This window comes from Propithecus coquereli, unplaced genomic scaffold, assembly GCF_000956105.1.
Source record: "Propithecus coquereli isolate 6110/MARCELLA unplaced genomic scaffold, Pcoq_1.0 Scaffold203, whole genome shotgun sequence".
Taxonomy (NCBI): Eukaryota; Metazoa; Chordata; class Mammalia; order Primates; family Indriidae; genus Propithecus; species Propithecus coquereli.
Genome location: NW_012145301.1, coordinates 2,299,580 through 2,311,645, shown reverse-complemented (window position 1 = coordinate 2,311,645; position 12,066 = coordinate 2,299,580). Strand labels below are relative to the sequence as shown.

The 12,066-nt window shown below is 39.1% G+C and overlaps 1 protein-coding gene across 1 annotated transcript in view; it reads left to right on the top strand.

Annotated features, from left to right (window-relative positions):
- Nucleotides 1–12,066, top strand: part of FAT1 (FAT atypical cadherin 1) — a 127,279-nt gene that overhangs the window by 100,107 nt on the left and 15,106 nt on the right. The window contains exons 12-19 of the mRNA XM_012644018.1: nt 2,601–2,754; nt 3,561–3,794; nt 4,853–5,242; nt 6,527–6,741; nt 6,975–7,112; nt 9,982–10,125; nt 10,641–10,838; nt 11,241–12,042. Of these exons, the coding sequence (XP_012499472.1) occupies nt 2,601–2,754; nt 3,561–3,794; nt 4,853–5,242; nt 6,527–6,741; nt 6,975–7,112; nt 9,982–10,125; nt 10,641–10,838; nt 11,241–12,042 (2,275 nt within the window). The remainder of the gene's footprint in view (nt 1–2,600; nt 2,755–3,560; nt 3,795–4,852; nt 5,243–6,526; nt 6,742–6,974; nt 7,113–9,981; nt 10,126–10,640; nt 10,839–11,240; nt 12,043–12,066) is intronic.

Sequence of the window (12,066 nt, the reverse complement as noted above, 5' to 3'; positions counted from 1 at the left end):
TAGGACTATCATTTGATGCTGTGGTGTAATTTGAATGTTTTATGTTATAATTGCTTACTGTTTAAGGATAGGCGAGTGTTAAATGGGACGAGTCTTGGAAAAGCTTCAGAACTATTTTGGGGAATGCTAAATAGGTTAAAAACTTCGTTCTAAAAAACTGTATTTTGTGGACAGGATCGTAATTGTGTCCAGCTCTGAAAGTGCTCTGTAAACTTTTCATGAAGGGATTCTCTTAATTTGAGGATACAGTTATTTTGGGGGAAATATCTGGCCCACCCGCCATTTATTAGACAAAGCTCTGATTTGCTTTAAGAGACCATTTTGGGAGCTCTTCTGCATCCTAGAGAACCAGAGGAGAGAGACAGGGTTCCTGCTCCTGTAGAGCTCGACATTCAATGAGGGAGCAAATGTAGACGAGGAAAGAGCCAGTTCCCTTCCAGGTTAGGATGAGGGAGGAGACTCAAGCAGGAGTGGTACCTGGTGCTGGAGGATGAGGAGGGCCACTCAGAGACAGGACTGGTCCTTGGGAGGCCATGACTAGATGATCGGGAGCAGATGGGGAGAGGCCAGCGGTGTGCACATGGAGGAGTCACTTAGTGTGCCAGAGTGGGGAATGTGCATTGAGAGTCATGCAAAAATGTTTCAGGGAAGAAAGGGGTGAACTGGATTATAGAGGGCTGTGACGTTCATTCCAGGGGATCTGAACTCTCTCCTAGAAAAGTATGGACTCTGACTCCTGTATTTGGAAGGTAGAGAGGGCATGAACCAACAGTTCCTTAAAGCAGTTTGGTGTACAAGTATTGTGTCCATTATTGAGATAAGGAGGGACCATAGAGTACAAAGAGAGGCAGCCGGGGAATGAAAGGAGCAAAGACACCACATGGAGAACCGTCTGGACGCAGCAGTGTGGCTCGTGTGATGAGTCAAGACCGGCTTTCATGGCGAAGAGGAGCCTGGAGTGGGAGCGGGTTTTAGTGGAAGCATGTTGAGTTCCACTTCAGGTCTGTTAAATTTAAAGTAATAGGACATTGAGTTGAAGGTGTTTTGGGAGCATTCAGAGATGGTGAGATTGAGGATGGGTCTTAGGGAAGGATATGTAAACTTAGCAGTTTCTATAGCTGATAATTGAATTCATTTGAGAGGGTACTAATAATAAAAAGAGATAAAAGGAGACAGAGGTATTTCCAAAGGGAGAAGGGAAAAGGAAGCAGGGCTGGAAGGAAGACAGTGACCCAGTGCAGGGCCATGGTGAGGAGGCAGGATGGTGGGCAGAGGGGTGACATAGCCAAGAAAGATGGCTGGGATGTGAAACAGACCGTTTGGATCCTGTGACCAGCGTGGAGGTGGCAGTCTCAGTAGCATGGTGCGGATGGACGCCTGGCTGCAGATGAGAGTGTGCATTGATGAAGAAATAGATTTGGCCAGGGAAGAAGGTTGAGAGAGGAGGAGGGAAGAAGAGGGTGATAGGTTGGGAGAAGGCTGCATAGAGGGGAATGTGATTTTGAAGAGGGACAGAGGAGTTGAAGGACGCAGCAGATGCAGTAAGTACTCAAACCGGGTTATGGCCGTGGACAGTAACAGCTGTTCTCAGGGAGATACTTAATGTTTGAGGATATTTAAAATTCATTCATGAGAGGAAGTGGAATTTCCGAGGGAGAAAGAGTTAATTCCAATCTTTATTTGTACTTTTTGGTTATTATATTTTGGGGGAAGGGGGTGTGTGTGTGTGTGTGTGTGTGTGTATTTCCCCTTATAGAAATTTAAATGTTTATATTTTGTTGTGTTTCTTTTTAGCACGTTCATTTTATTTGGTTGTGAATACCGTATCATCTTCAGGAGTAAATTAGGACACTAGATCCTCTGAATTCATCAGTATTGCAAAATATCTTATTTCTTGAGTCAAAATATAGCAATATAAGTTCACCTATAATTGAGCGCATATTAAGATAATTAACAAAATCACAATCCGCTTCTCTTATGTTTTCATTTATGGCATGGATTTCTGAATAATTGGAAGTGGAAACAGCTAATCATTGTATTTGAGACTTAGCGCAGCTGTGGAGAGAGAGGGATCGCGATGGAGCAGAGTACCAGCAGGGCCTGAGCCTTCTGTCCCCTCTGCAGCCATCGGAATCTTTGTTCTCCCCCATAACACTAAAATCGCTTCTCTCCCAGCTGCAATTATTTGGTTATGTGTTGGGAGCACTTGCAAACTGCGTTCCTGTATTTGGAAATAAGTAGATACGATGTAGTAGGTATTTATTCTTTCCGGTTTTTAGGTAAATATGGATTGCTACTTAATTTTCTCATAAGGATTAAAATTAAATATGGAACTAACTCAACAATATATAATATTGTGTATTCTGTAGATTAAATGTCAGGTCAGACTCAGGGATGTAGATAGAGTTGGTGACTGTTCCATGGCTCCTTCTTGTTTTACATGTGTTTTATGAGAAAAAAATTATTTTTGGATTTTAACTTTAGTCATTTCCCATGTTTTCTGTGGCCAAAGATAAATGATTTCTTTTCCGTTATTCCCTTGGCAGTCATTCTAACTTTTCATGGTTTTTTGCTAACAATATTGTTTAAAATTTTTGTAGACATTATATTCAGACACAATTCCTGAAGACGCCCTTCCTGGGAAATTGATCATGCAGATTTCCGCTACAGATGCAGACATCCGTTCCAACGCTGAAATTACTTACACATTATTTGGTTCGGGTGCAGAAAAATTCAAACTGAATCCAGACACAGGTAATGATGGAGTTGGGGACAAAATTAATTATGTATCTCAACCAAATCATATATTCAGGTAATTTCAGATCACACACAAAATTTGAAATTACATTTTATCCTTTTCAAATTTATGCTGATGCAATGAAATTGACATCATTTAGAAATCTAAACAGCAATTCAGTTGTAAAATTTGGGGTAATATAAAAAACTTAACAGCAAAAATATTACCTACTTGAACCAAGGATTTAAAATTTAAAAACTGTTTATGCAACTTGTTTTTTAAAAGACTCGGAAGTTAGAGTGTATCTCAAACTTTCTGCTTTATCCTTTTTATTTATAGCATATTTTCTTGAATTTATGACCATAAATTTGTAATTTAGCATTTCCGTACTTAAAATGATTCATGGTATTTTATTAATTTTTAAATAGAGTTGTTTTCTCGTAATTTGTATTTTGTTAAAATTGGAATCAAGTAATGGCTTTCCTTTAAGCTTTTTAATTACCCCCCCAACTAATCATGAACATAGTAATCTAATTTTTAAGTCAATTTAAAAAATGTTTTAATTTGTTAAATTAGGTAACTTTTATTTTGCAACAGTATATATAATGTAAAAGGGCCTGATCTCTCTGACTGGAAGAGCTAGCACCTGGCAGGATTTGAAAACGTGGAACTCACTGTGCGCATGCAGCTGTTGCGTCTGTCATTGATAAAAATTGTCCTCCAGGCGAAGGGTGTTACTCATATTCTGTAATTGTAAGAGAAAAGGTGCTCCACTGGAGTTCACATCGTAAATTTCTAATGAGACCATTTTTGTCCGTTTTAGGTGAACTGAAAACATTGGCCCCCCTCGACCGGGAGCAGCAAGGAGTGTATAATCTTCTAGTCAAGGCCACAGATGGCGGGGGGAGATTCTGTCAAGCCAGCGTTGTGCTCACATTAGAAGACGTGAATGATAACGCACCCGAATTCTCCGCTGACCCTTACACCATTACCGTGTTTGAGAACACAGAGCCGGGAACGCTGCTGACACGAGTGCAGGCCACCGACGCCGATGCAGGTATCGTCCAAAAGATGCTTTTGCCTTCAGACTATTCACTGAGATCTTAGGAGCCTCCGTTTTAAAACATGTGCCAGATTCAGCTTGTTTAACTCACCTTGCCTTATGCATGTTGAATAGCCCATCTTTGTCGTGGAATGCAGTCTTAAGAATAATTAATTCATTGTTAATATTTAAAGTCCCAAAATCGTGTCCAGTGAACCTACTGCTATAAGGTGTCTGGTGTCACTAAAATTCGGGTTAGTGAGTATATTAACTGCCCTTCAGATCCTGATGAATGAATTAGTGTAGTGTTATTTTGTGAATAAACCATTAATGACATAGAGAGGTTTTTGGCATCATTGGAACATAACAGAAGCAAATGTCGTTACAGATTTATAAATCTCTCAAAATTTTTTTATGGAGAAAATTTGATTATAGGATATATATTCATAGCATTTTGATAGTAGAGAATAAATTCTTCAGTCATATTGCAGGTTAAGTATCCTTTATTCAGAATGCTTGGGACTAGAAATGTTTTGGACGTTAGGTATTTTTTTGGATTTTGGAATATTTGCTCTGTACTTACCAGTTGAGCATCCCAAATTCAAAAGGCTCCAAGAGACATTTCCTTTGAGCATCATATTGGCACTCAAAAAGATTTGATTTTGGAGCATTTCACATTTTGGATTTTCAGGCAAGGGATACTCAGCCTGCAATACTGAAGAACTAGAAGAATAGCAAAAATGTTACTTTCCGAATAATTCTTTGTCACTGAAGCTAAATAATAGATAGATAACATTTTTAAAGGTCTGCTGGATACTATATAGCATAGGCTCCTGTCTAAAATAGTTTAAAAAGCCAGATACCTGTGAAATTATATATATTAACAAATATAGTCAGTATATAGTCAGTAAATTGTTAATCTAAAAAGTTTGCTTTTCAAGATCATAGTCATAGAATTTTCAAAGAATGTATATTAACATTTTCTTTTTTATATACATTATTTTTTTTAAAAAAAAGAATAAGTATAAATTTCTTGATATAAAGCCTTCTGACATGATTTCATGTCTCGACAGGATTGAATCGAAAGATTTCCTACTCACTGCTGAACTCTGCTGATGGGCAGTTCTCCATTAATGAATTATCTGGTATTATTCAGCTAGAAAAGCCTTTGGATAGAGAACTCCAGGCAGTATATACCCTTACTTTGAAAGCTGTAGATCAAGGCTTGCCGAGGAGGTTGACAGCTACTGGCAGTGTTGTTGTGTCAGTTTTGGACATAAATGACAACCCCCCTGTGTTTGAATACCGTGAGTATGGTGCCACAGTGTCTGAGGACATTCTTATTGGAACAGAAGTTCTTCAAGTGTATGCAGCAAGTCGTGATATTGAAGCAAATGCAGAAATCACCTACTCAATAATAAGTGGAAATGAACATGGAAAATTCAGCATAGATTCTAAAACAGGTAACTACCATATATATGAGAGGAAGCCCTTTATTCCACCAAGAAGGTTAGGTAGATTTGCTTGTCACTTTACCTTATTCTAAGTGACAGGCCACATATTGTCAGCATTCTAAAAAGATAAATCCTAAGTTTTCTTTTAGTTGTTTAAACTGGAATCGAAAGTGGTTTAGAAGAGTTCAGACTGTAGTTCTACTTAATAAAATACATTTCTGGTATATCTGTTATAAACTCTGAGCAAATTAACTTAAAGTAGAAAATTAAAGCATCACATTCTAATAGTTTAGTCATGGTGTGAGGTGTACCAAGTTAGTAAAGATAAGAATGAATAATAGTAGAGGGCCTTGTGTAATTACTCCTTTTATTTCTCATATCAAATTCATGGGAAGTAACTTCTTAAGTAAAACAGTAGTTTCAACCTCTTTGATCTTAGTTTCTATAGTGGCCATCTGATAATTTGTTAAATTGACTTCTTTATCATGCAGTTATTTATAACAGTTCAGAGTACTTTGAATCACACTTGAAAGACTGCCAGCAAGGTCAAAAGTCATGGGAACTATTGACTCTTGCCGCATAAATACTTTCATAATCTTGCTAACGTGTGGTCTAAATTAGCTATAAGTCTTAGAACATTGTAAAAAGTTGCTCCATTCAAACTGTTCAATTCTATGTGACGTTTTAGATAAAGAGTAGCTGTGTGATGATGCCATTTTAAAACATATTTAATATGTGTCATAAAATTATTTGTAGGGCTTTTTTATCCCATTCTCTTTTTAAATAGGATGGACTGTAATGAAGTGAAAGATGTTAAAGGAATTATTAAGTAAAAAGGGATTTTTTTTAACACTAGGATGTAAATAGAGGGTTAGTCTAGACATTAAATAAGAGGATGTACGTCTCCATTTTTAAAAAGTATGAGAAGGAAAAGAAAAAAGTCACAGAACAAAATGTTTGTGTTTTATTTATTAAACTAGAGTGAAGTCTATAGTGAGGTGTGGTTTAGAAGAGTTGAGATAGTAATCGTTTTTATAACAGGGCTATAGGTAGTGTTGTCTGGGAAGGCAATTTAAATATCATGAAGAATATCAGGAAAATAATTAGAAATAAATAAGGATCTGAGGATGGGCAAATTCCTAATTTTTAATTATTGAATTAAGAAATTAGAAAGCATACGTAAATTTAGAAGTGAAAGCTGAATTTGTTTGAAAGTGTTACTTATTGCAGTCACTAGTAAGGAAAAGTGGTGGCATTATAAACTACTGGAAATAACTTCGATTTTCTGTACAGGGGCCATATTTATCATTGAGAATCTGGATTATGAAAGCTCTCATGAATATTACCTAACTGTAGAAGCCACTGATGGAGGCACACCTTCGCTGAGCGACGTCGCCACTGTGAACATTAATGTAACTGATATCAATGATAACACCCCCGTGTTTAGCCAGGACACTTACACAACAGTGATCAGTGAAGATGCTGTTCTTGAGCAATCTGTCATTACGGTGTGTATTTTCCCCCTGGATCTTTGGAAGAATTTTTAGTACAAATTGATGCAGTTTTTGCAGTGGCCTATTTGAAAATATTTTGGAGATGTTAAAATATCTTTTGTTAGTCCAGTCTATTACTAACTTTCTGATAAATAATTACATAAAACTGCCAGCTATTAATATGAGAAAACGTGTTTAACAGATGTATGCCTCTGGCTTAGCACCCTCCTAAACCAGGAATTTTATAGGTTATGGCTGATGATGCTGATGGACCTTCAAACAGCCACATCCGCTACTCCATTATAGATGGCAACCGGGGAAGCCCATTTACAGTTGACCCTGTCAAGGGAGAAGTGAAAGTGACCAAACTTCTAGACCGGGAAACAGTAAGTGGAAAAGTTTGATTTACGTTGTTTACCAAATCGATAAATAGAAGTGTTTTGTGTTTGTATCTTCTGGGCATGATGTGAGGTATCAAAAGGGCAGAGCCAGCCTTCTCAGTAACTGACAAGCAAGATGACAATACTTGAAAAGCAATTATAGTGGGGAAATTTCAGGAATATAGAAAATAGATTCCATAGGAGTATGAAGTTTGTATTCAGGAAGAAATTACTGTTGGCTCCAGTGTGCTGAGATACTTCGTGAAGCTAGAAGCTGGGTTTTACATAATAGCAAAGGGAATTCCCTGTGAGAAATCGCATGAACCCTGTGAGAAATCGCATGAACAAAGGCATGGAGATGGAAGCCAAGAAATAGATTAGGGGACTTTACCCAGTTGTACTGAAGTAATCACACAAAGAAGTAGAGGGAGATAGAAAGGCACTTTCCAAACAGATCGTGGGCCACGTAGAAAACCAGGATCAGAGGTTTAGACTTGATGCTGTAGGCATTAGGGTATGACTGGATATTTGTGAGCTGAGGAAGTCCAGCCGACCCCCTGTATCCTCAAGTTCCACATCTGCAAATTCAACCAACTGTGGGTCAAAAATAGTCCAGAGAAAGAAAAACAATAAAAAAATAGTGATACAACAGGAAAAAATAATACAAATAAAAAACCACAGTGTAACAACCATTTACGTAGCATTTACATAGTATTAGGTATTATAAGTAATCTAGAGACAATTTAAAGTATATGGGAGGATGTGCCTAGATTATATGCAAATACTGTGCCATTTAATATCAGGGACTTGAGCGTCTGGATTTTGGTTGGGGGTGAGGGGCAGTTCCTGGAACCAGTCCCCTGTGGATAGTAAAGGAAGACTGTCCATTTCAAGGAGATGTTTCGGAAGGTTAGTACGACAGTGCGTCTAAGTGTTCTGTTAGAGTAATGAGAGACCAGGGGAAGTGGGACGACTGTGATAGTTAATCAGTTGTGAAGCAGCAAGAGCATGACGTGGGAGAGCAGCAGTGAGAACTGAGTGAAAAAGCAAATGAGGAAACTTGGCAAAGGAAAAATTAGAATCCAGAAAGCTTAGATATGGCCCTGCATAGAAAGCAGTGTTGTCAGACGGGACCTGATTTTCCTCAGTCTTGATTTGACTGGGTAGTCCCATTAAAGAGAAGTTGGGAGGTCGTGAGGTATAAGCTTGTAGGGGCTGGGGCGGGAATGGTTAATGAATGGAGCTTTGGATGTACTGGTTCTTAAAGGAAAAACAGTATATTCGGTAGAATTATTCAGCTAGGATTTGGAGATTTTAGTAAAATTTAGAGACTTGAAAGCTGGAGATGTAGATATGGTAAATACCCTTGGAGAGGATCACAGCAGTGACGTGAGGGATTGAGGTGGATGTGAACAATGAGTAGCGGCAAGCCAGGCTGCAAATCCATCCGTCATCCACCTTCTGTCCATCAGTCTATCCACCCACCCATCTGTCCATCCATCCATCCATCCACTCAGACTCACACAGAAAGGGAAGTGGAGCAGGAACTGCCTCAGAGAGGTAGTAACATGGAGAAATGAAGAAAGCCTTCATCTTGGGAATTAGAAGGACATTGGTGATGATAAAGAATGCAATTTCATTCAAGACCAGCCTGAGCAAGAGACCCCGTCTCTACTAAAAATAGAAGAATTAGCCGGGCGTGGTGGTGCACGCCTATAGTCCTAGCTACTTGGAAGGCTGAGGCAGGAGGATCGCTTGAGCCCAGGAGTTGGAAGTTGCTTTGAGCTATGATGACACCACTGCACTCTTGCCGGGGTGACAGAATGAGACTCTGTCTCAAAAAACAGAAAAAGAAAAAAACAATTTCAGAAGAATGATAGTCATATCTAAGATTAGAGGAATTTGAGGAGATAGTGAGGAGACATCAAAGTCCTAATTCTTTAACTTCTTTTCTGTCCTATTATTTTTGAGTAGGGACTTTCTAAGAGTTTAGGAAGCATGACTGTTACACCTAGTATTGTACTGCTGGGCAGAATAAAATTTAGTATTTTTGACTGCAGAACCTAGATCCTTTAATATGCCTCTGCCCATTGTAGGGTAGCAGAGGAGATAGCCTATGGTGTTTCCCAAGCTAATTTGTCCTCAGAACTCTTTTTTGTTGGAGCATCTTATAGGACTAACATGCAGAACAATACTCTGGATTTAGCCAGTTTTCTGACTTCTGCCACCACTCAATCTAGAAGGGAGAGCTTTATAGGCAACTGCCCTGAGAAACTATCTCACTTGACTTAATTTCTTTTGTCGGAGGTCACAAAGATAATCTTGAGGGATTTAGACAGCTAAGTGCAATCCAACCGTGAAATTGAGGGGGAGAGTGATCAGGAGTGTCCTGAGGTGTTGGAAATGAATGTTAAAGTGTGGTAGACAGCTAATGTCTCTACTTCTGGCTGGGAGCAAGATTTGGGCCCTGAGGAAGACTGTCTTCCATATTACTGAAGCAACAGCATTTGAGATATGTTAACATTTTTTTCTAATCATTTGTTATTACTTTTCTGTCTTAATTTCTTAGTAAGTACTGCACATTAATAGAACTGCAAGTTTTGAAAGATAACATACTTTAACAAAATGAGTACATTTTTGAGGGGCATTAGGGAATCTAATCATTATTCGTAACTTTTAGTGTTGAGAAAATACGTGTTATTTGCAGTGCACTCATTTGTAGGTTAGAGAATTACACACATGCAGGCCACAGCAGATGCTGACAGTTAATTGGGATCTGCCCTTCCAGATTGTCAGGAGGACACTTCTGATTGAAACCCTGTTTGTTGGCCTTGTGAAAATGAACATGCATTTTCTCTGTCTTTTTCCCTAAAAGATTTCAGGTTACACACTCACAGTTCAAGCTTCTGATAGTGGCAATCCACCCAGAGTCAACACGACCACTGTGAACATTGATGTGTCTGATGTCAATGACAACGCTCCAGCCTTCTCCCAGGCGAACTACAGCGTAATTATCCAGGTATGCCTGTAGTGCCTCAGGACTCAAGGAATCCTTTTGAAACGAGCTCTTTCTTTGGCCTCAGTTGTGGGTTTCAAATATCTTTCTTTTCCAAAGACTTCTTTGTAGAAAAATGGGAAAAGTGAAGTTGGAGGAGTCTCTATCAATATTAAAAGAAGAGCATTTTCAAGATGCAACCAAGCTTTTATCTCTCCTTTTGAGATAGTCTCAGTTCTGGGATTAGCGAGAGCTTGTTTCTTAATCACGTCTTCTGCTGCTGTTGCTGTTCTTACTTTTTGCTGCCCCTCTTGACCCTCCTCTTCCCTCCCCCTCCTCCTCCACACCCAGTCCTCCCCCCTCCCCCCTCCTCTTCTTCCCCCTCCCTCTCCACCTCTCCTCTCTCTTCCTTTCAGATAGAGCAGCAACAAGGCTTGTGTTCTATATATTTTATATTATAGAAAATTCACATGTCTCTTACTGTATCAATTTGGTTGTCTTGAAAGGTTTTTGTTTTGTTTGTTTTTAATTTTGTACAGGAAAATAAGCCAGTGGGTTTTAGTGTGCTGCAGCTAGTCGTGACAGACAAGGATTCTTCTCACAATGGCCCACCCTTCTTCTTCACTATTGTCAGTGGGAATGACGACAAAGCATTTGACGTCGACCAGCAAGGAGTCCTGCTGACTGCAGCTGCCATAAAGAGGAAAGTAAAAGATCATTACTTGCTGCATGTTAAGGTATTAAAGTCTTTATGGTTTTATTGTGTATTGATGAGAAGAGTTGCCTGGTGTGGTTACCTCCATATTTGAACAGCTTATATTTCATGAGAAAACACAATTTATTCAATGGTGGTCTTTGGTTTTTTTTGCCCTACCTCCCATTTTTATCCCACTGCACTTTGAGGGGCTAATTTATTCATTTGGTTACTTTATCAAAGATATCGATGGAGCTGAATTTCAGTATGAATTACTTTAAGGGCTATAAAGAAGTGATTTGTCCTTTTCCTTGATATGCTTCTCATGGGGAGAAATAGATATCTAAGAGTCGGTAGTTTTTCTTAGAACTTGAATGATATAAATGTATTTTTATTAAGAAGTTGTAAACAATGATACAGACAAAATGATTTTTTTTTCTCGTAGGTAGCAGATAATGGAAAGCCTCAGTTGTCTTCTTTGACACACATAGACATTAGGGTTATCGAAGAAAGCATCTATCCTCCTGCGATTCTGCCCCTAGAGATTTTCATTACTGCTTTTGGAGAGGAATACTCAGGTGGTGTCATTGGGAAGATTCATGCAACCGACCAAGATGTGTATGACACTTTAACCTACAGTCTTGATCCCCAAATGGACAACCTGTTCTCTGTTTCCAGCACAGGGGGTAAACTGATAGCACACAAAAAGCTAGATATAGGGCAGTACCTTCTCAACGTCAGTGTAACAGATGGGAAATTTACAACAGTGGCCGACATCACAGTGCATATCAGACAAATAACACAAGAGATGTTGAACCACACCATTGCCATCCGCTTTGCCAATCTCACTCCGGAAGAATTTGTTGGCGACTACTGGCGCAACTTCCAGCGAGCTTTACGGAACATCTTGGGTGTGAGGAGGAACGACATACAGATTGTTAGTTTGCAGCCCTCTGAACCTCATCCACATCTGGATGTCTTACTTTTTGTAGAGAAATCAGGTAGTGCCCAGGTTTCAACAAAACAGCTTCTGCACAAGATTAATTCTTCTGTGGCTGATATCGAGGAAATCATTGGTGTTAGGATATTGGATGTGTTCCAGAAACTCTGTGCAGGACTGGATTGCCCCTGGAAGTTCTGTGATGAAAAGGTGTCTGTGGATGAAAATGTAATGTCGACACATAGCACGGCCAGACTGAGTTTTGTGACTCCTCGCCACCATAGAACAGCTGTGTGTCTCTGCAAAGGTAATCCACATGAGTATGTGGACG